Source organism: Neomonachus schauinslandi, chromosome 8, assembly GCF_002201575.2.
Source record: "Neomonachus schauinslandi chromosome 8, ASM220157v2, whole genome shotgun sequence".
Lineage (NCBI taxonomy): Eukaryota > Metazoa > Chordata > Mammalia > Carnivora > Phocidae > Neomonachus > Neomonachus schauinslandi.
In genome coordinates this window covers 55,620,414-55,645,407 of record NC_058410.1, presented here as the reverse complement: position 1 = coordinate 55,645,407, position 24,994 = coordinate 55,620,414, and the positions used below count along the sequence as shown (strand labels likewise).

Sequence of the window (24,994 nt, the reverse complement as noted above, 5' to 3'; positions counted from 1 at the left end):
CATGAAACTACGATACAACCCAGCAATTTCATTCTTGGGCATTTATTCTAGAGAAATGAAAAGTTTTACATCCACACAAAAACCTGTACATTGTTTACATTTATAGCAGCTTTATTCAAGATAGCCCCAAACAGGAAATGACCCAGATGTCCTTCAACAGGTAAATGGTTAAACCAACAATGGTACCTCTACACCAAGGAATACCAGTCAGCAATATAAAGGAACAAACTATTGATACATACAGTAACCTACGTCAATCTCCATGGAATATGATGAATGTACAAAAGCCAATCCTAAACGGTTCCATACAATATAATTCAATTTATATAACATTCTTAAAAAGACATAATCTTAGAAATGGAGAACAGATTAGTGGTTGCCAAGGGTTAGGCATGGGGTGAAGGGGAGGAAAGGTGTGGTTATAAAAGAACAACACAAAACATCTGGGCACCTGGGTGGCTCAGTTGGTTAAGCGACTGCCTTCAGCTCAGGTCATGATCCTGGAGTCCCGGGATCGAGTCCTGCATCGGGCTCCCTGCTCGGCAGGGAGTCTGCTTCTCCCTCTAACCCTCCTCCCTCTCATGTTCTCTGTCTCTCATTCTGTCTCAAATAAATAAATAAAATCTTTAAAAAAAAAAAAAAAATCTTTGTAGAGTTGGAAATGTTCAGAATATTGACTATAGTAGTGGACACATGGACCTATACAGGTAATAAAACTGTATAGTACTATACATAGACTCACACAGATAAAACTGGGTACAAATAAACACGTAAAACTGGGGCAATTGGAACAAGACAAATTATATCAGTATAAATATCCTGGCCATGATATTATACTATCGTTTTGTAAAATGTGACCATTGAGGGAAACTGGGCAATATATAGAGGGCATTCCTCTGTATTATTTCTTACAGGTACATATGAATGTAAAATTATCTCAATTTTTTTAGAATGCCATTATTAACTACATGAAAATCAAAATGCTATGTAATAAAGAAAAGTAACTATAGCAAACTATTTGGCCTAACTATGAACAGTATGTATATAATTTTTAAAAAATCAAAATACTGAAAAATGATCTAATTAAAATTACAACTATACTGGAAAGGTGTGAGGGAAATGTGCTTGTACATGATGGGATAAGGGGAGGTGGGGCTGAAAAAGAGAGCAAATAACCTTATCTTCCATAAAGTCAATTGGTGATGCCTAAAACTGAAAAATCAAAAAATAGCAATACTAGCATGTTATTTAGATGTAAGGAAACAGTATTTTTACATCTATTAAAATAGTTGAGAAGAGCTAACTACAGTTACAAGTTTATAGAGCCTGAGGAAGAAAGTCAAGAGAATATGTCCTTTTTGTGGGGTGGGATCACAATACAGATGTGTATTTATTTGAGGTATAATGTCATACAGTTCAAATGCCATACAATCCATCTATTTAAAATATACACCTTGGTGGTTTTGGTATATTCACAGTTGTGCACTCATCACCATAATCAATTTTAGAACATTTTCATTTCCCCAAAAAGAAACCCACTATCATTAGCAGTCACTGCCTATTTCCTCCCTTGTCCTGATATAGATAGGTAAGATACATGTCTCACCCTGATTAAGTCAACATTGCCTGCAGTATTTTTTTACTAATGTTCTTTTGCTTTGTTCTTGTAGATCTCTGTTAGAGGCAATGAATTCTCTGACAGTTGTTGGGGGATGATATAGGCGGCATCGTCAACCAAATATTCCATCACTCCCACTTCTTCACTTTTATAATTTTGCTGAGTTCAGAACAAACCGAGTTAAGTCTAATGACCTTATCCCTAAAAGCAGTATGTATAAGGCAGGGAAAAGTCTACGAAATCCTACCATGATTTTATGGTTTATGGTACTGAATGACAGCCTTTGCCGACACCAATACTTTGAATTGTTCTTTTGCTTGTCACTATCCCCAGGCCATCCTAGACAATGTGCCTTAGTAATACTCAGGATGGATAAGCATAAAATGTACTTCATTCAAAAAGCAGCATAAGGGGGGCGCCTGGGTGGCTCAGTGGGTTGGGTGTCTGCCTTCGGCTCAGGTCATGATCCCAGGGTCCTGTGATCAAGTTCTGCATTGGGCTCCCTGCTCTGTGGGGAGCCTGCTTACCCCTCTCACTCTGCCTGCCACTCCCCCTGCTTGTGCTCGTGCTATCAAATAAATTTTAAAAATCTTTAAAAAAAAAAAAAAAAAAGCAGTGGGAGAGGGCACCTGGGTGGCTCAGTCGGTTAAGCTCAGGTTGTGATCCCAGGGTCCTGGGAACGAGCACCATGTCGGGCTCCCTGCCCAGCAGAAAGCCTTCTTCTCCCTCTCTCTCTGCCGCTCCCCCTGCTTGTGCTTTCTCACTCTCTCCCCCCCATCAAATAAATAAATAAAATCTTTAAAAAAAAAAAGTGGTGGGAGAGCGATTTTGAAGGTGAATGTGGGAAGGGTAGGCTCTCTACTGCAGGATGTTCTTGAGCACATCATCTTGGGGAAAAAAAGCACATCTAGAAGCTAAAGATCTGGAAAGTGATCCCCGTAACTATCCATGCCAAAAACCTTTGGAAAGTCTCCATGAACCCCTGGGGTACCTGAACACCAGTTAAGCTCACCACTCTAATGTAGCATGCCTTCTTTCACCTCCAAGCATTCACGAATCTATTCCGTAGAGCCAGAACTCTCTTCCCGCCCCCCCAGCCCCACAACCACCACTTTAACCAGTCTAACTTCTGTTTGTCCTTCTGGCCTCAGCTCATGTGATATGTCCCTGGGATGCCCCTTCTAATGCCCTAAGTGAGGATGGGTCCCCTGCCAGACTTCCATAGCATCTCCTTCTCCTATGCTGACATTCATTACACTGTGTTACCACTGCCTGTTAACTTTCCAGTCTTCCTGTAAGGAAAAATAAGATAAAATCATGGAGGGAGGCAAATCATAAAAGACTCTTAACTACAGAGAACAAACTAGGGGGGGGTGGGTGAGGGGATATGCTAAATGGGCTTTAAGGAGAGCACTTGTGATGAGCACTGGATGTTGTATGTAAGTGATGAATCACTAAATTCTACTCCTGAAACCAACACTGCACTAAATGTTAACTAACTTGAACTTTAATAAGAACTTGAAAGAAAAAAAAACTTCCCTGTCTTCCTTATACGTTTGGGGACAACAAGGACCATATTCATGGCTCTATCCCACAATAGCAAAGTGCCTAGCACATAGTAGGTATTCAAGAAATTCCTGTTGAAACAACAAATGAAGAAATATGAGGAGTCCTTTGTGAGGATAACCAGCCTAGAAAGCATGCACTCAACAGTTCTCTCTTTTTGTAAGAAAAATCCTGGGGCTCTTGGCTCCTCACTGAAAGTTTCTTCCAACTCAGGAGCCATTGGCTTTACTGTCCCACATGTTTGGTGGCAACTATTCAGTTCTGCAGCAACACGTTTTCACCATCCCAGCTTCCTTCAGCTGATCGGGTCAATGGGCCCAGCTGTTGAATTAATTCCATCATGGTGGTCTGGGACTAGGAAGAATCATGTTGGTGGCCAGAATAGTTTCCAAGAGGAGGCAGCACACTATATCATTCAGGGCCATAGGAGAAAACACCAAGGTTGGTCCCAGGCAGAAAGAGTGCAGAAACTATTTTTCTACAATAAGCTTTGTAGAATCATTTGACTCTTTAAATAGATGCATTAATAATATTTTAGGTAAAAAACTTTTCTACTCTACTTCTCCTAAAGTTCAGGAGTGAAAGTGAGAAGTTAGCAGATAAAAATTTATGTGATTAGATTATGTTAATATTGAACATCCTATCTTGCCTATACTAGATAGTGTCCTAAGGATAGGTCTATGTTAGTTCCATAATTTTATAATCCTCAGTAGTAGGTACCATATCACTAAGCATCTTGTAAATATTCATTCTACAGTTTTTCTTTACAGAACAGATGGCATTATGCTGTTAATATATTAAAAAATCGGGGCGCCTCGTGGCTCAGCTGGTTAAGCATCTGCTTTCGGCTCAGGTCAGGATCCCAGGGTCCTGGGATCAAGCCCCGCATCGGGCTCCCTGCTCAATGGGGAGCCTGTTTCTCCCTCTCTCTCTGCACCCCGGCTCGTACTCTCTCTCATTCTCTATCTCAAAAAAATAAATAAAATCTTAATATACACACACACACACACACACATATATATAAAACAAAATCTAGATTATCACAGGAATTGTGGGTTCCATATAATAATGATTGAGCTTATTCTTTATCTTAAATAAGTCATTCACAGAGAACAAAGCAAATCTTAGGGAAGCTGTTTTTTTATGCCCAGTATCCCCACCTTCATTTTAGTCAGAAAGCCTTGAAAACTGGCATGGTATGTAAATAATATTCTTTATCCACAAATTAAAAGATTCAGAATCTACAAATACTACCAAGAAAGGTAAAAAAAAAAAAAAAAAAAAAAAATTTTTTTTTCAAACCAAGAAACAGGCTCTTAACTACAGAGAACAAACTAATGGTTACCAGAGGGGAGGTGGGCGGGGGGATGGGTGAAGTAGGTATAGGGGATTAAGAGTACACTTATCATGATGAACACTTAATAACGTATAGAATTGTGGAATCACTATAGTGTACACTTGAAACTAATAGAACACTGTATGTTAACTATACTGGAATTAGAATTAAAAACTTAATAAAAAATTTTTTCAACTTTATTGAGGTATAATTGACAAAATTGTAGGATGTTTAAAGGATACAACATATTGATTTGATAGGCATCATGAAAGGATTCTCAACATCCACTTAATTCATACATGCGTAACCTCACATACAGGAAGGTAAAATTTAATATATAAAATTTAACATCCACAGGGCGCCTGGGTGGCTCAGTCGTTAAGCATCTGCCTTCGGCTCAGGACATGATCCCAGGGTCCTGGGATGAAGCCCCACATCGGGCTCCCTGCTTGGCAGGAAGCCTGCTTCTCCCTCTCCCACTCCCCCTGCTTGTGTTCCTGCTCTCGCTATCTCTGTGAAATAAATAAATAAAATCTTAAAAAAAAAAAAATTTAACATCTTCTGTCACAACTTCAAAATAATTTCTCAATAATCACATAATTCTATTTTATATCTCCTTCTAAAATGAATAAAGCTCCATTAAATAATGATAATGATTAATATTTTTAGATTTCATGTATAGAACTCTTGAATCACTATATTGTACATCTGAAACTAATATAACACTGTATATTAACTATACTGGAATTAAAATAAAAATAAATTTTTTAAAAATTTTTGGATTTCAACAATCTTTTCAGAAATATCCCACACTACCTCCAAATAACATCTACATGGATCAAAAATATATTAACTTATTTTTGAAAAGAAAGTGACACAGCAAAATGGATAAAAATACTAGTTTAGGTAAGATATAACAAGTCTGAAAGATATAGACCAAAATATTAACAGTGATTATCTCTGAGTGCAGAGGATATAGTGAGTGATCATTCCATTCATTACCTTTTTCCTTTCTACCTAGCCATCCAATTTTTCTGAAATGTACATATTAAAATAATTTTAAAGGACATAATAAAAAATAGCTCTCCTATAATGAACTCATAACACAGCAGACATGCTCCTAAAAAATCACCTGAAAGTCAGTGACAAAAGCTAGAGGAAAAAGGCTTCAAAATAAATGAAATGTCACAAACAAAAAGGAGAAAGGAGAAACATAGTGAACCCATAACTTCTCTTAATAAATACAGTAGAGAACTATGTCTCAAATCTTTCTACAGAAGTAACCTGCAGAAACACTTGTACTGCACTTTGCATTACTATCACCTTCAATATTATTTTCTAAAAAGTATTTTAAAGCTCTCACATAAATTCTTAGCACTTACTGCTGTAAGGCCTTCATTATTACAAATGTTGACATCAGCACTGTATTCTAATAATTTACTCATGCACTTCTTCTGCCTGAAAAGAAAAAAGAGACAGAGATAACTGGTACAAGAAAAATAAGCCAATGACAATTATTTTACTGAAATATTGACTACACTCAATACTAGTTGATGGCAAGTATCAATCTATAGGTTTTTAAACAAATGTTTTAACATTTGAAATAAAATGAAAAAATTGTGACATATAAAAAATATGTAACAGTGTATATGTAATAGCGTATTATATACCATATGTTACATATACAGTATTAACATACGGATATACTACATTTGTAGTACTATATATGCTATATACAAAATAGATAGTATATAATAGAGTATGTATGTTTATGTGTTACCATTCACTCAGTTAGATCATAAATTTCTCAAGCCATGGGGCACCTGGGTGGCTCAGTCGTTAAGCGTCTGCCTTTGGCTCAGGTCATAATCCCAGGGTTCTGGGATCGAGCCCCCGCATCAGGCTCCTTGCTCCGTCGGAAGCCTGCTTCTCCCTCTCCCCCTCCCCCCTGCTTGTGTTCCCTCTCTCGCTGTCTCTGTCAAATAAATAAATAAAATCTTAAAAAAAAAAAAATTTCTCATGCCATGAATTGTATATTTCTTTAATAAACTCAGTATTAAGCATAGCTAGGTGCTCTCAATGAACTCAATAAAACTTTATTGACTGATTATTAATCATTCAATCCTTTAAGTTAATAGCTAAAATTTTTATTAACTGAAAAGATCTTTTTAAAAGGGAACAAATTACTTTTCTAGCTTTGGTTTTTGTATTTGAAATGAAATTAAATGTCATTTAAAATCAGCATTATAGTCAAAGAAAAGAAAGAAAAAGTTCTGAGAAACTTGTAAGTTCAACATTTATAAAGCTTATCTAATAAACTGTTCTGAAAACCATAGGAAATAAATCTTCAACAATCCTGAGACAACAGACCAGACAGCCCTATTAAAATGAATACATTGTTCAAAATATGTGTATGTGTGCCTATACCCATATTGCTGGATTTCTAAAACATCTTCAAGAGCCTCTTAGGCCACTTGCCTATTGCCAAAACAAACACTTAGGTGGAAATGGGCCAGGGAAATAGTCCCAAGGAGGTGTTTAGAGGGAGCTGCTGAAGAAAAGCAAAAATCCATAATGCTTCCCAAACCAAAAATGAACTGTAAAAGACAGAGAGCAGTATGAGAAATGTATCCTTTTTTTCTCATTTAACAATCATTATTGATATTTTATAGAATCTCAGGATGTCAAAACAATCCACTAAATGAGCACTTATTTTGCCAAGAATTAGAGCTAAAATATTAATTAACACATGGGCTCTGTCCTTTATGAGGTCACAACCTAGCCCAAAATATAAAGAAAAAAATCGTGTTTCAAATCTGACCAACATGCAATCTAAGAATACACAATAATTCTGAAGTCTTTTATTTTTTTTAACAATCTCATATAATCATGAGCAACACTGGATCCTCCTGTACAGGAAGCAACTATTTTCCTGCCCAGATATTGCAACAATTACGGGAAGCTTATGGTAACCCAAATGACACAGGGGCAAATCATCCTAGCGCTCTGTGGTAGCTTAACGGGTCTTCTACTGGGAAGGAGGGCAATTCAGTACCAGCGCACCCAGTACTACCGGTTAATAAGAGGAATGCTAAAGCAGGCCAGGAGAATTGTACTACTCATCTAACGGTAACTGAGGGAGCAAAACAAAAAACAAACTCCCGGGGCGCCTGGGTGGCTCAGTTGGTTAAGCGACTGCCTTCGGCTCAGGTCATGATCCTGGAGTCCCAGGATCGAGTCCCGCATCGGGCTCCCTGCTCAGCTGGAAGCCTGCTTCTCCCTCTGACCCTCCCCCCTCTCATGTGTGCTCTCTCTCTCTCTCTCAAATAAATGAATAAAATCTTTAAAAAAAAAAAAAAAACTCCCAAACACGGATGGACAAGCAAAAGGGGCATAAGTCCCCTGTGACTTCCGCTTCAGCCTAGACAAATTTGAACTCATAAAGAAATTATAATAAAAAGCTATTTCTGAAAACATCAGAAGCTACAAGGAGTTAACATGTACCCAAGCCACTCAGTAAACATTTATGGAGCCACTCTAAGTTGTACAAGGCACCCAGTAACAAAAACTAAAATAGTCAAGTATTGAATATCACAATCTTTATAGAAACAGAAAGGTATCCAAATTAGATGTTATGTTAAGGTTACAAACTCTTCTTATTCCTTCTCTCCTCACTGACTTGCCATGTGAATCAAGCGATTTCTTGGAGACATTAAGTCTCCAACTTAAATGTTCTCACACCTCCACCCAAAAAAAGATAAATATGTAAGGTGATAGTAGTGATGGATGTGTTTACTAACTAAATGAAAGGAATCCTTTCACAATGTAGATGTCTATCAAATCATAATGATGTACACTTTAAAAATCTTACAATTTTGTTGGTTATAGCTCAACAAAACTAGAAAAAAAAAAGTAATGATCTCCTAAATGACTTAAGTCTCTGACTACAATGGCAATAGACATTTTATCCCCACTGTGCACCAATCTCTCCTTTCACTTACAGTCGTTGATCTAGAGTACTGAGATATTTTTCTACGTGTAACTTTTTGAAAGAGATTTGTCACTAGCTTACCAACCCTTGGGATAACATATCTAGATCTGAGATCAATTCAGCAAGGAATGAATTCAACAAGATCTATGACCTTGGGTGTGACACCCTACAAACATCACCAGTGTGGCTATTATAAAAATAGTTGTTTAATTAGCACATTGTTACCTTGTTACCTATCAGAACAGTGGACAACCGGTTCACATGCTAAATCAAGAACTGGATCAGACCAAACAGGGTCAAAGGAGTATGCCTTTTCCCTGTCCAACCTAGATATCACTATGGTTCTTTTATTTTTGGTTCCACTTTAATCCTTGTATGCAAAAATTTGGTCTCAGAATGATGCAGTACACAATTTTAGCCCCATATCTCAGTCAGGCATCTCCCTCAACTACCTAGAATCTCAGGTCAAAACAAGAAACAAAAATATTTTCAAGAGTAATCAAAAGAAGAGGGGCAGACGGGTGGCTCCATCAGTTAAGCTTCTGTCATCGACTCAAGTCATGATCCTGGGGTCTTCGGACTGAGCCCTGGAGCAGGCTCCTTGTGCAGTAGGGAGTCTGCTTCTCCCTCTCCCTCTACCCCTCTCTCCCCGCTACTCATGCTCTCTCTCTCAAATAAATAAAATCTTTAAAAAAAAAAAAAGTAAACAAAAAAAAGAGACATTTTTTTTGAGAGACAGGGGGAAGGAGAGATAGGGTAGGAGCAAAGGGAGAGGGAGAGAGCGAATCTTAAGCAGGTTCCATGTCCAGCACAGAGCCCAAAAGCGGTCTCGTGACCCTGAGACCATGACCTGAGCCGAAAACAAAGAGTTTGAAGCTTAACTGACTGAGCCAACCAGGTGCCCTAGGAATATACTTTTATATATTTGAAACATGTTTATAAATATAAGTTCTTCAAGCCCTGAGTCAAAAACTACTTTTTTCATTTTAAACATAATTCCAGCCATTTGGTATGGTTTCTCAGTCCAACAGAATTTTTTTTTAAAGATTTACTTATTTTAAAGAGAGAGCACACACACATACACACTCCCACACAAGAGAGGGGGGAGGGGGAGATGGGGGCGGGGAGGGACAGAGAGAGAGAGAGAGAATCTCAAGCAAACTCCCTGCTGAGTGTGGAGCCCAATGTGGGGCTCGATCCCAGGCCTCTGAGATCATGATCTAAGCCGAAATCAAGAGTCGGACGCTTAACCGATTGAGCCTAGGTACCCAGGCACCCCTCAGTCCAACAGAATTTTAAGACATAAAAAAATAGGGGCACCTGGGTGGCTCAGTTGGTTAAGCATCTGCCTTTGGCTCAAGTCATGATCCTGGAGTCCTGGGATCAAGCCCCGTGCTGGGCTCCCTGCTTGGTGGGAAGCCTGCTTCTCCCTCTCCCTCTGCTTGTGTGCTCTCTCTCTCTGTCAGGTAACTGAATAAAATCTTAAAAAAAAAAAAAAAAAGGTAAAAAATAGTAGTAAGTAGAGGCAGACACAGAGATGTGACATCTGAAATTCTCAACAAAAAAGTGAGAAAGAAAGCCATAAAAAGTATAGTAGGGTTTAAAATACCACACAATGGAGCACCTGGGAGGCTCAGCTGGTTAAGTGTCTGATTCTTGGTTTCGACTCAGGTCATGAACTCAGGGTCCTGAGATAGAGCCCCATGCTCAGCAGGGAGTCTGTCTGATATTCTCTCCCTCTGCCCCTACTCTATCTCTCAAGCATCTCTCTTTCTCTCTCTCAAATAAATAAAACTTTAAAAAAGTAAATAGATCTTTTTTATATTACATATATTATATAAAAGTGTATATATATATATATATATATATAATATAAAAGTAAAATAAACCAGCATAGAATAACATAAAGATGTTCATAATGAAGACCAGAGTTATCAGAAAAAAGCAAAAATATATTTACATTTTAGAAACACTACTTTTATAAGGGGAAAAATTATTTAATAAAAAATTTCAAAAGGAAGGGTAGTAAATACATTATTTATTTAGAAAACTTTTTGTCATAATTAAAAGGAAAGGTAAGTTTGGGTACTGAAAGGAGTAAGTTATCCTAATTTAGAAAGCTTACTACAGTATAGCCCATTCTCAAAAAGATATAAATAAGCTGGGTATATTTACTCCGTCTTTAATTCCATTAATAAAATTAACTGAACAAGTGATTTGGAAAATAAGGTATGGAAATAGATGTGAAAAAGAATGAGCAGGAAAAAGGACACCAAAACAAAGAGGGTGACAATGATGCTTTTTAGAAAATAAAATATCATTATAATACAAGTAAAAATGAACTTAAGTATATTTTCAAGAAAAAATATTAGTAAACAATTTAATAAATTATTAAATATGACAGTTATTTAAATATTGAATACAATGACCCACGACCCTCTTCCCAAGGCAAATATTGGTCAAAAAAAATCACCAAATCCAGAAAGCCTTGAATACTGTCAGTCATAACTGATAATACAACTTAAGCTACTCAAGGGACAAAATATTTACCCATTTCTAGCTGCCAAATGAAGGGGCGTACAGCCTGAAATATCTTGATAATTAGGATTTGCTCCTTTCTTTAATAGCAGGACCAAGCATTCCACCGAACCACAACTAAAACAATATTAAAAACAGTTCAGATACATTCAACAGTCAGTTGACATACACCTCAATTAAAAAAACAAAAAGCTCCATTAAACACATTTTTAAGGTCCATTATTAACCTACAATTTGATTTAACTTCTGTCATAAATAGTAAATATCCTCTACTTTCAAGAAGGTACATTCTACTATGAAAGCTATGAAGTATTTGAGATGTTCAAATAAAGCAAAATAAAGTATTAATACATAAAAGAAACCACATAGTACTCTCAATTCTTTGGCCTTCCAGAAGCCAAACTTATTATGAAAAATTAATTTTAACATATCTACCTAAGTCCTGAAAGGAAGTTAGATATCAATTAATTGATTGATTACATATGAAACTGGAAGATTATGGATTAAAATCATTCTCATACCTAAGTAAAAAATATAAAGCCAATGGCTTCATGTGCAGTTAACATATAAAATTTCATACTGGTTGGATGAGAGAAAATTTTCAGTGAATGTACTCTCTCAAGTACATCCAGGAAAGATAAACTACTGATCTGACCTAGAACAAGCTAAGATAGTAGATGTGAGACTTGAGTCTGATCTCAAGGTTGACGTATCTAGAAAAAGAATGCAAACACAGCACACTATGCTCTAAACAGAATAAAGAACTATTCAGCAGTCTATTCTCATCTCTTCCCATAACTATTGTGGGACAACACTGATCCAAAGCTTACTGATCACTGTGCTAGACCAGACTTTAATCCAAAATATCCTCCTTCTTACTTTGCTGCAATGTGAAGCAAGCTTCTTTTCACACGTCCAAATGCATAATTGACATCAAACTTTGAATTTGATAGTAGCTCAGAAACAGACCTAAGCCAAAAGAAAATTAAAAGAATCAATGTTAAAAAAAAAAAGTTTTAAAAAACATAGTAACTCAAGTTAATTGCCCTTTAGTTACTCTAACCAATTATCCAAAAAGTTCTGTCCCAAGTCAGTCAAAAAACAAAGCACTATTCTCTAAGCACAGCATAGTAGCCAACAGTTTCATCCAAAAAACAACTGCACTGGGGTGCCTAGGTGGCTCAGTCAGTTAAGTGTCTGATTTTCGGCTCAGGTCATGATCCCAGGGTTCTGGGATGGAGCCCCACATCAGGATCCCTGCTCAGTGGGGGGTCTGGTTCTCCCTCTGCCTCTCCCCCAGTTTGTGCTCTTTCTCTTTGTCTCTCTCTCACTCTCTCTCTCAAATAAAATTTAAAAAAAAAAAAAAACTGCACTGACCTATAAACTGGTGTTGAAGATTTCCTCATCTGCTGATCTATATCATCTGCTCCGAAGATACCTAAGTTGGCTTCAGTTCTCCCTAGATTCTTGAGAAACAAAGAGAGTTGGGCTAGCTGCTCCCCTTGCAAAAAGTATAGCCTCCCTATATTAATTTTGGCCAATTAAGAAAAATCAGATTTAGGGCGCCTGGGTGGCTCAGTTGGTTAAGCGACTGCCTTCAGCTCAGGTCATGATCCTGGAGTCCTGGGATCGAGTCTCGCATTGGGCTCTCTGCTCGGCGGGGAGTCTGCTTCTCCCTCTGACCCTCCCCCGTCTCATGCTCTCTCTCTCTCTCTCTCTCAAATAAATAAATAAAATCTTTAAAAAGAAAAATCAGATTTAAACATGTTTTAGTTGTATCACACAGGAAGTTTAAAGCAAAAAATTATTTATATTTTAAACTTGTTTCAAAATAGTTTCCTTGTCACCTTATTATACCAACTACCCAATGGCTAACCACAGCAGAGCTGCCCGCTACAAGTATAAACATCTCATCACCCAGCCAGATAACTATATCTCATATGCGCCCTGTAAAGAGTGTCCACACTACATCAATAAAAAGAACATCAAAGCAGAACATTAGGAAGTAAGTTTCCATCAGCCCTAACCTTTTGCAATAAAGATCAGTAGTGACCTCTAACTGAAACCATCACAATGTTGTTCTAATTGTCAGTGACCAACCAAATAACTGATTTAATATCTGATAATTCATTCAGAACATCTCTTACCATAGAATTTTACAGTTGAGATGGATCTTAGAAAATCTTGGTTTTTATTTCACAGACAATAAACTATAAAAGAGGTTAAACAGCATGTCCCAGGACAACATCTATGTCCAAACTGTGTTTGTGCATGTATATGTATACAACATAGGTAAATTTATACTTCTCTTGTATTTTTTTTTTTTTTTTTTTAGTTTTTGAGAGGTTTTGTTTCTTTCTTTTTTAAAGTAGGCTCCACATGCAGTGTGGAGTCCAACACGGGCTTGAACTCATGACCCTGAGATCAAGACCTGAGCTGAGATCAAGAGTCGGATGCTTAACCAACTGAGCCACCCAGACGCCCTTCTTTTTTATATTTATACAAAAAGCATAAATTTGAAATAGGCACTCACCTGTGTTGATCAGCCATAACCATTGGCATTAATGTATAAACAGCAGTTTCATTATCTGAGTAAAAAACAAAACAAAACAAAAACTAAACAAAAAACAGAAAAAGAATTTATGTCCTACGTTTTTCCAAAGGGTGAAACTTAAAACTACCTCAGAGTTTTCCTAATTCCATATAAAAAGTGAGAAGAGGAGAAAGATTAAAGATAGTGTGGAATACCAGAGGCATTTCAAAATCTGCAACAATGCAGAATTTCTTATCCTAATGCTAGACCCCTTTACATCATCACCAAAGTGCTTAGCTTCTGGATTTGATGGGGAAAATGAGACCTAGTATTTTCTGTAGCTTTAACAACAGAAACTTCTTTTACTTCCAAAAAAGTGTTTACCGAGTTCATGTTTTATCAAACTTACATGTAGTTTGGGGGAATTTTAAGCATATATAGCGATTATAGATACATATATATGCTAAAATAATTTTTAAACATTAAATATACATAATACTTGCTTCTTGACAATATTATAACAAAGGGAATTATTTTAGAAGCTTTTACAAAACAGCATTAAAATCTTACTTTTCCACATTACTTTACACTTACGCACATTTTCCTTCATATCTTTCATGAAGTTCACAGAAATACGATCCAAAAGGTTAAAAGTCAACAATATCTATGATATTGGACTATACTTATATAAATTTCAGCTTTGTTCGGACTTATTTTTATATATTACTAATGGTCATCTCAATTCAATGCATTTTAGAGGTTTATGGGTTTTTTTAAGTTATTTACAGAGAAGTAACTCTAACAACTCTTAAAACATTAATGCCAATGCTAAAATTAAAGTTTTAGGAGGAAAAAGGGTTTTTGCATAGTATCAAGGTATCTCCCCAAAATACTAATTACAAAGGGAAACAGTAAATTTACAGTGGAGAACCCAGCAGATACCACCTTGATTAACTGATAAAGGATAATGTCACCAGATATAATACATATTGATATCATGTAATATCATGTAGCCTCTAATACGATCCACCAAGAATAGAAAAAAGATCAGACAAACCCAAATTAAGGGGAATTCCACAAAAATACCCAAGCAGTCCTCTTAAAAAGTCTCAAGGCCAAGAAAAGTCTGAAGAACTATTACAGTGTGGGGAGGCTAAGGAAACATGGATGACTAAATGCAACGTAGTATCTTGATTGGACGCTAAATTAGAAAAAGGACATTAGTGAGAAAACTAATGAAATTTTAATAAAGTCTGTAATGCAGTTAATAGTATTATGATAATGTTAATTCCTTAGTTTTGATAAGTGTACTATGGTTGTAACAAAATGTGAACATTATGGGAAGTTGGGAGAAGGATGCATGGGAACTCTGTACTACTTATGCAACTTTTCTGTAAGTCTTAAATTACTTAAAAATAAAAAGTTTTATCGAAAGAAGAAAAAAGGGGAATTGTTATCATTAAAAGAGTCTTAAGAGATGATCAACCAAGTAATAATATGTGGACTCTGGGTACTGATCCAAACAAATCAACTGTAAGAGGATGTTTCTGGGAGAAGAAAACTCAATAGGGACTTGATGATAATAAAAATCATTGTCATTTGTGCTGGCTCTACCAATAGTATTGTGGTTATGTTTGAATAAAGCAGTTTATAGATTTAGAAATATATACTGAAGAAATATATACCAAAAAGAAGGAAAAAAGTTATCAACATTTCTTCACATCTTTGTTCATTACTTCACTATTTGTAAGTATATTCATGAAAAGCAATTTAGTCCTAGTAGAACTATTCTTAAGTTTCAGCATGCAGAGGCAACAACTCTTTTACTACAAAAAAAAAAAAAAATCCTAGTCCTAACAGCCCACATGTTTTAAACCATTATCTTACAGGCACGGTTCTAAACACTTTACATGCATCATCTCTTTTATCCTCACAACCACTTTCTGAAGTAGGTACTATTATTATCCCCATTTTACAAACAAAAAAACTGAGCACTAAATTAAGTAACAAGCTGTGTGATGGTGGCACTAAGTCGTTAAGCTTGAATTCAAACCTGGCTGATTCCAGAGCCCACACAATAAAAATCTTACAGTACACCCAGTATACTACATATAGTAACCAAAAGGTCTACAATACAATAGTCTTTCATGTGCAAAACACTCTAATTTGTTTTTTGTTTTGGGGGGGGGTTTTTTAAAGATTTTATTTATTTATTTGACAGAGAGAGACACAGCGAGAGCAGGAACACAAGCAGGGGGAGTGGGAGAGGGAGAAGCAGGCTTCCCGCAGAGCAGGGAGCCCCATGCGGGGCTCGATCCCAGGACCCTGGGATCATGACCTGAGCCGAAGGCAGACGCTTAACGACTGAGCCACCCAGGCGCCCCTCTAATTTGTTTTATTCTCTTCTATTTCCTTTTTTAAAATGCTGACTGCAATAAATTGTTCTCATTAACTACCAGTGAGTCACCACTAGCAGTTGAAAAATACTGCACTTAAGCTTCCCTGGGCATGGCAACATTTTTTCTCTCTCATATGATACACGCCCCAATAAACATCTGAACTTCCAAGCCATGACAATTTCATTAAGTCTCTCCATAATAAGCAAAGTCATAAACAAGAAGGACCCTTATTTTTAATTTAAACTTATAAATCAAGTTCGTACATAATTTTAAGTGAGCATAAGCTTCATAAGGTTCGCATGGGTTTTAATAGGGTGTTTATTTAGACAAAATTTAGATATAGATCTCACTTTTTAATTCACATATAACCCTATAAAAATATAACTCATACACCAAATGGTATGAGGAAATAAATATAACCACAACTATGATGCTACAAGGAGACTATCCAGGAAAAGGTATACTATGAAAGAAGAGAATAAAATTTTTTCTCACTTGCTTCCTTCTCCACACTCAGGAAGACACCTTAAGAACTAGGTATATAATTAAAATCTTCCAGAGTGATAAAAAAAAGTTTAATCTCTCACTTTTTCAGATATGTTGGCCATTTGATTAGTTGATAAAGTTCCAGAACTCCACAACTAAAAGGAAAACCTTGAAGAACAGGGGGCTCAGATTCATTTTAACATATACTATTTCTCTTTAAACCATCAAATGGGAACAATTTTTTAAAAACTGATTATCACCCTAATCATCATTCAAATATATGCTAATATGAGCTCAAGTTCCATTATCTTATGAAACAAGCTACATTCACTGTAAATTCAGTAATTTAAGACTATTTTTTCCACATAATCAAACAATATAAACCAATTTTTAAAGTCCACTGAGAATCCATATCCCTAGAGTAATTTCTCTTCACTTCCTCTCTCACAAGAATATTCCTATGTTAGCCCTGCCTAGGATGACTCAACAACCTGCACTCCATTATTTAGTGATAATACTTAGTGGTAATACTCAGGTTTTCAACATCCCAAAGAAATATAAATGTGCTCTACCAGAATCCAATTCAGTCAATCAAATCTGCAGTTTAATCCTATGCAACAAAGTTAATTTTAGAGTAAAAGCTGATTAAAAACTTTCTAACCTTAGTAATGTGTTCCAATCAGATGCTTATTAATCAGTGAATTCTAACATGGCAAAATAAGTATCTGAATATTTTCTAAATTTAGAGAGATCTCAGAACTTTTGTGCAGTCCTTAAAATGCAAGCCCAACAATCTGGATTTTTATAACTAGATTTTTATAACACATACACATACGCACTTGAAAGAGCGAATCTCAGAGAATTCAAAAAGAAAGATCTATCAGAACTTAGGGACCAAGACAAATTAAAGAAACAAGATGAGCAAATTCATTATAATTTAAAAAAAAAAACAAATGAAAGCCAAGATGCCACTTTTGCCTAGCAATATGGGACAATGTTTCATTTTTACTTACTATTCTAGTTTCCAGGGACTCTCAAGACTGTTGGTGGAACCTTCTAAAAAAGTAAGTTGAGAGGTTGATACTCAGAGCTTTACAAATGTTGACATAATTAGATCTATAATTCTTCTTCCACTTATTAATCCTAAGGAAAGACTTAGAGAAAGACTAAGACTTAAAAACTACAAAGCTGCTCCTCATAAAATCTATTATCAAAACAAAAATTAAATTCAGTATTTGTTACATGTATCCTATGAAAAGCTGCAAGGTCATTAGGCATATTTAAAGGTATTTTAAAAAGTGATGTTTTCTAAAAGCAAAATAATAGACCATATACCGTATGATCTTAATTTGGTAGAGAAAGACAGAAAAAAATAATAGAAGGAAATAAAATACTAACATTGTTTATTACTGAATGGTAGAATAACCAATTTTTGAATTTTTCTTCTTGAAATTTTCTACAATGAAAATATATTACTTAATTTTAAGACCAGGAAACATTATCAAGGTCTTCTAAATCATATTTTTGTAAAAAATAGTGGGATATAAACTAAGCAACACAATTGCCAAGTCAATGAAACTGCATGCTGTGTTCTTCACTAACCTGTACCAATAATTTGTGGAAAATGAATGAGGACAGCACTTAAGAAATGGACGCAAAGGTAAAAGTTGGAAAGAAAACACAGAAAGTAGAAGTTCAAGCTGGAAGTCTATAGTTACTAAAATCATAATTATTTTCAGTCAACTACTTCATACTAGCAAAGTACCAAGTAGAAAATTATTTTTCAGAAAGTCACATAAATCATCCTTATTCTTAATCCTAAATAGAGACTAGGGGGAAATTTTTTCATGAAAATTATCCACAAAGTTCCCATTCCCACATTTATTAGATGGCTCTCTCCTAACGTCTCCTATAACCTACAAATCACCTCCCCAGCAGCAATTCAAAGAAAGTTTTGAAAAATTAAAGATACACTAATACAATGCATTAAAAAAAAAAAAAAAATCCCCAGCCTTAACCTCCTACACCTTCTCTCACTGGGGCAAACGGAACGGAAAGCCTCCTAGAGGCAGCAAGGCCATATCCCACTGCCACTAAAACGTAGCAATTCGTGAGGCTGCAAACAAAACGGCTTTATTTCTCACCTTCTTTATTGCTAGTGCTTTCTTTGCCTGTTCTAAAGAAACCCTGGCACAATGAACTAAAATTCCTGAACTACAAGGATCATGCCTATTCCTCTTTGTGGAAGGTCCCCAACCCACACTTATGTCTGATGAATAAATGAAGACAGGCAGGCATAATTTCAAAGTGTATATATACACACACGCACAGTACTTTAAGAGTACATACTTGATATTTAACACCCTTTTATTTGTCTGTTTATTGTCAAAATATCAAAATACAGTACTCTCCATTTCCGAAAAGAAAAGAAAGGCTACTTAACTCCCTCTCTGCAGCTTAAAATAGAAATACTATTTTGGTGCATCTCTCTAGCCCCGGCTAGCAACGACTGTACAATGACCCACAACTGTAATGTTTTCTGAATCCGGGTCTCCGCCATCCGACTGATATTTTTGCCCCTTTGCCAAAACCCCAGATCCACAGTCGGGAGATACTTCTGTCCTGCTTCTTCCAGCACCGGGGCCCGCAGAACCCAGACCCTCCAACAAACTCCCACCTGCCTTGGTGGGAGCAGCGGTAGAGGGGTAGCCGGGGTTCCAGCTTGGCCCCTCCCAGCTAAAGAAAGTAAAGGTGGGCGTTTTCTCGGCTTCGGGTTAGTTTATCCACCCGACCTCGCCGCAGCCCGAGCCCCGCCCCCGCCACGCCACGGCTGCCCCAGACACCCCTAACCCCTCGCCCAGCTCACCGTCGGGGAGCTCGACTGTGCGCGCGCGGCGCAGCGAGCGCGTCAGGCGGTTGAGCTGCTCCATCGCTCTCTCCATCCTCGGCGCGCCCTCCGCGCCCACCCCGCCGCGCCGGCGGCCTCCGCGCCTAGCACCCTACATCCCGCCCCGGGCCCGTTCGGCGGGCGGAGGCACCGGCTCGCCCCGGATAACGCCCGGAGCTGCACGGGCCGCTCGAGGCCGCGTCCTCCGCCGGGGGTCAGGGACTGCCGGACCGACCACTGACGGGACACCCGCCGCGGCCGCTCGCGCCCTTCCTGCCACCGCCGCCGCTTCCCTCCCGGTTTCGCACGGCCTTCTGGGAACAGTAGTTCAGAGCCGGCGGACTCGCGCGCCTGAGGCGGAGCCACGCTGGGTGCGCCGGTGGCTCCGCGCCCAGACGACGCAGACGCCGTGGTAGAGAAATGAGTGCGGGAAGCGAGGCCGAGACTGGGCGTACCCCCAAGTTCGTGGAGAGACTTGCTGTGTGGCCCCACGCCCTCTCCGGCCCGCCAAAGTTGTACAGGAGAGGAGCAGCTTCTTTTAATTCTGTCACTCTCTTATATAGCAGATTGGGGTTTTGCACAGTTGTTCTTAAAATAAATCCATCCTCTTCTTCATTCTAGTTTGGGTACATTTGTTTTCCAGATGCATGAACTGCTGAAAGAGTATATTTTTATATGTCAAACTTAAAAAAGAATAAACTCAAACAAATGCAAAGTAGAATACACATTTTCTCTCACTGCAAGTAGCTTAATTATTTGTCTCCCCTTTTGGGTGACTTCATGAGGGCAAAACACCACTCTATCTTGTGTCTTGTACTCCCATACTTACCACCTGACAAAAAGAAGAAACTTTAAGGAAGATATAGATGATGACACCCTGAAAGAAAATTATGGTTTCTTTGGTACAGTGCCGAAGCGTCAAGGTGATAACAGATCCCAGTGGGGAATCCAGACTTTTGTGAGTTGCAAAAAAATTTGACAATACCAACAAAGTGTGGAAGAAATGAATCATGAGGAAATGAGTGGGGAAAAATCGTGTTTGTCAGCTCTGCACAGAAGTTGAGCATAAGCCAAGGTAAAAACAGAAATTTGAGCAGCTGAAACATGAAAGAATCCAATCCAGGTAAATACAAATCTGGCTACACGCTGACAGTGAAAAGTTATGGGAGGAATTTTCTTGGATGCTGAAGTAATAAAAAAGCAAAGAGCTTGGACTTTCTCAACTTCTCCTTCAAAGAAGCAAAGCTACTCCCAACGAAAAAAAAAAGGCATTGTTCCTGCAATGAATGGGCACATGTGTGTTGATGATATATGTTGGCTGACCAAGAGAGTCTCACCTGCCCATCCAGGATATGCAGGGGCAGATGGTAGCTGGCATGGTGTTCCCTGCCAATGCCAACCTAAATCAGTTTCAGACTGCAGCTATTGGTCAATTTTGTCATCACTGCAACAGGCTCAGGGCAGACCTCCTAACTAGTTAGTTCAGATGAGACCTAAACCAGTCTAACAAGATGGGGAGGTCAAAGCTTCAAAGGAATCCCAAATGCTACAGCCCAGTCTGGGTCATGCCCAACCCTTTCAAATGGAAATGCTTCAGCCTTTCTTGGCCTCCGCATTACCATTCAGATCAAGACCACTACCGTACAGAAGTTAAAACCTCAGCCCCTGTTATCACTACCACTCCCTAAGCTGTTACTCCATATAAATTATTTCCAATGTCCGGTGGGCATCAAGCCTGAAGGTCTGGGTACAGGGGCAGGATTGCCCAATAGTCTCCATAGGGGGCATTGTTCCCCATGCTGGTCACTGTTCTACATAGGAGCAGAAGATGCTGGAAGAATGCTGCTATAGATTGTCAGGTCTAAAGTCTGCAACATGATGCAGTCTCTTAAATAGCTCCAAGGTGTATGAAGCTACAGTACTATTACAGGATTATCACCTCCTGTCCAGTAGAATTTTCTACAAAGATAGAAATGTTTGGGGCGCCTGGGAGGCTCAGTTGGTTAAGAGTCTGACTCTTGATTTGGGCTCAGGTCATGATCTCAAGGTTGTGAGATCAAACCCTGTGTCAGGCTCTGCTCTGGGTGTGAATCCTGCTTAAGAGTCTCTCTCTCTCCCCCACCCTTTGCCCCTCCCCCCCAAAATAATAAATTTAAAAAACAAAGATTGAAATGTTCTATAATCTGCGCTGTCTAATGTTGGGGTTAATGGAGAGCATGAAATCAGCCATAATACCTGGCTTGCTAAAATGTAACACGGAAGCTGCTGGGGGCGATGGAAGGTTTCAGAGAAGGGCATAGGCCTTTGGAATGCCGAGGCCTGCATGACCACTCTGCCTTAGGAATGCCGCGGGGAGTTGCCTTCCCCGAAGCTTTCTTAGCGCAAACAGCCACCCTGTGATCTAAGAGACTTATGCATTGTCCCCTAGGCTATGTTTAGCAGAATTCGGAGAACACACAGATTAGCATATCGTATCTTTCCTGTAAACAGATCCTCCGAGTTCCAGTAAGACCCCTCGTCACACATCACGTGCCTGAGAAACAGTGATAAGGATTTGTGATTATTCTGAAGGACCAATAAAAGCGGGAGCAAAGACGAGCAAAGGATTTTCGTCTCTGAGCGTTGACCCCCTTGCCTTCTCCTCTCTTTCCTTTCATCTGTTGATACAGGGATTGCTGGCCCTTCCCTGCAGTCTAAAATAGTAGCCACTAACCAACTGGAGGTATGGAGTGCATGAAATATGACCAGTGCAAGTGAATTTTAAATACATATTTAAGGGGCACCTGGGTGGCTCAGTCAGTAGAGCGTTTGCCTTAGGCTCAGGTCATGATCCTGGAGCCCTGGGGTTGAGCCCCACATTGGGCTCCCTGCTCAGCAGGGAGTCTGCTTCTCCCTTCCCCTCTGCCCCTTCCTCCACTCTTGCACATGCTCGCTCACTCTCAAATAAAATATTTAAAAATAAATACGTATTTAAATGTAATTAATTTAATTAATTCATTTAAACTAAATAGCCACATCTGCCTCGTGACTACCATATTGAACAGTGCAGCTTATCACACCAGGAAGGAGAACAACAACAACAACAGAAAAATCAAATTAGGGCGCCTGGGTGGCTCAGTTGGTTAAGCCACTGCCTTCGGCTCAGGTCATGATCCTGGAGTCCCTGGATCGAGTCCCGCATCGGGCTCCCTGCTCGGCAGGGAGTCTGCTTCTCCCTCTGACCCTCCCCCCTCTCATGTGCTCTCTCTCTCAAATAAATAAATAAAATCTTAAAAAAAAAAAAAAAAAAAGAACAAAACTATTTAAAAAAAAAAAGAAAAATCAAATTAGCTGAAGAACTAAAGATTTTCTCACTTGTCCTGTGGAAGTCAATACCAAGGATATCAAATGAAAAATTTTTAAAGGTCATTTTTTAATCAAAATTCTATTATTAAAGCATAGGGTTTTTAACTTATAAGAATCTGGATTTTTTTCTTGAGGCAAAAAAAAAAAAAAAAGAATCCAGATTTTTGGGGCACCTGGGTGGCTCAGTCGGTCAAGCATCCGACCAGATTTTGGCTCAGGTCGTGATCTCAGGGTTGTGGGATCGAGTCTAGCATCAGGCTATGCACTGGGTGTGTAGCCTGCTTAAGATTCTCTCGCTCTTCCTCTGCCCCTCTGTACCCCTCTCCCTCTCTAAAAAAAAAAAAAAAAGCCAGAATTTTCTGTGGCCCCGTTTTAACTTTCTTTTTTCTATTTCTGAATTTTTTTTTCTCCCTGGAAATTGGTTTTATTGGAGATACCCAAGCTTAAGTTTCTCCATTTGAAATAAGAAAACAATCAATTTGACAAAAAGCAGGAAGAGAGCGGGGGGAAAAAAAGCAAAGAACAAGGAACATCATTGTAAAAACAAAATACAAAAACAAGACGGTAGGAATCAGTCCAAATATCCATGGCCATAGTCACAGAAAATATAAACAGAGGAAACCTTAATGGTTAAAAGACAGAAGTCTTAGATTGCATGAAAATATAAAACAAAATACTTATTTGCTATTTCTAAAAGACCACCATTTGGGGTGCCTGGGTGGCTTTGGCTCAGGTCATGATGCCGGGGTCCTGGGATCGAGCCCCGCATTGGGCTCCCTGCTGAGAAGGGAGTCTGCTTCTTCCTCTCCCTCTGCCCCTCCCCCCTGCTCATGCTCTCTATCTCTCTCTCTCAAATAAAATCTTTAAAAAATAAAAAAATAGGGCGCCTGGGTGGCTCAGTTGGTTAAGCGACTGCCTTCGGTTCGGGTCATGATCCTGGAGTCCGGGGATCGAGTCCCACATCGGGCTCCCTGTTCAGCAGGGGGTCTGCTTCTCCCTCTGCCCTCTTCCCGCTCGTGCTCTCTGTCTCTCATTCTCTCTCTCTCAAATAAATAAATAAAATCTTTAAAAAAAAATAAAAATAAAAAAATAAAAGACCACCATTTGCAGGAGACCACCGTTTCCAAGAGGAAATGGGAAAAAAGATATACCTAATAAGTTTTAAAGAACTGGTATTGTTATGTATTAGTCCAGGTTCTCGAGGGAAACAGAACCAATAGGATGTGCGTACATATATAGAAAGAGATTTATTATAAGGTATTGGCACATGTGATTATGGAAGCTGTCCAGTTGAAAATCTGCAGTGTGGGCAGGGAGGCTGGAGACCCAATAGAGCAGATGGTGCAGATCAAGTCTGAAGGGAGTCTGCCAAAGAATTCCCTCTTGCCAGTCTTTTCATTCTATTGAGGCCTTCAAAAGATTGGATGAAGTCCACTCACATTATGAAGGGCAATCTGCTTTATTCAGAGTTCACTGATTTAAATGTTAATCTCATCCAAAAAGATCCTCCAAATGGACACATAAAGTGAACCATCACAAACACTATTAATATTAGCAAAATAAACTTCAGAGCAAAAAACATTATTAGAGTCAAAGAGAGTCACCAAGAAGTTTATAATAGTCCTGAATCTATACCTGACAACATAGACTAAAAAAATCTACACTTGAATTACAAAAATAACTTCTACCACCAATAGTAGATTTTTTTAAAGATTTACTTATTGGAGCGCCTGGGTGGCTCAGTCGGTTAAGTGTCTGCCTTTGGCTCAGGTCATGACCCCAGGGTCCTGGGATCAAGTTCTGCATCAGGCTCCCTGCTCAGCAGGGAGTCTGCTTCTCCCTCTGCCCCTGCTTGTGTGCTCTCTCTCTCTCATTCTCTCTCTAATAAATAATTATTTATTTATTTGACAGGGGGTAGGGGCAGAGGGAAAGGGAGAGAGAGAAACCCAAGCAGACTTCCTGCCAAGCACAGAGCCCAACACAGGGCTCTATCCCACGACCTTAAGATCATGACCTGAGCTGAAATCAAGAGTCAGACACTCAACTGAGCCACCCAGGCACCCCCCCACACACCCTTTTTAAAGATTTATTTCTTGGGGCGCCTGGGTGGCTCAGTTGGTTAAGCGACTGCCTTCGGCTCAGGTCATGATCCTGGAGTCCCGGGATCGAGTCCCGCATCGGGCTCCCTGCTCGGCAGGGAGTCTGCTTCTCCCTCTGACCCTCCTCCCTCTCATGCTCTCTGTATCTCATTCTCTCTGTCTCAAATAAATAAAAAAAAAAAAAAAAAAAAAAAAA

The 24,994-nt window shown here is 38.7% G+C and overlaps 1 protein-coding gene across 4 annotated transcripts in view; it reads right to left on the bottom strand.

The window, feature by feature from the left end:
• Positions 1-19,475, bottom strand: part of HACE1 (HECT domain and ankyrin repeat containing E3 ubiquitin protein ligase 1) — a 106,144-nt gene extending 86,669 nt beyond the window's left edge. For 3 of the 4 annotated variants that reach the window (XM_044917282.1, XM_021693118.1, XM_044917283.1), the window contains exons 1-5: positions 19,334-19,475; positions 13,583-13,637; positions 11,929-12,018; positions 11,062-11,166; positions 5,903-5,978 (exon numbers count right to left, since the gene is read on the bottom strand). In XM_044917282.1, coding sequence (XP_044773217.1) covers positions 5,903-5,978; positions 11,062-11,166; positions 11,929-12,018; positions 13,583-13,637; positions 19,334-19,409 — 402 coding nt within the window. In that variant the 5' untranslated portion in view covers positions 19,410-19,475. The remainder of the gene's footprint in view (positions 1-5,902; positions 5,979-11,061; positions 11,167-11,928; positions 12,019-13,582; positions 13,638-19,333) is intronic. The other variant, XM_044917284.1, reaches the window with a different exon arrangement.
• Between the last annotated feature and the right edge of the window lie 5,519 nt (positions 19,476-24,994).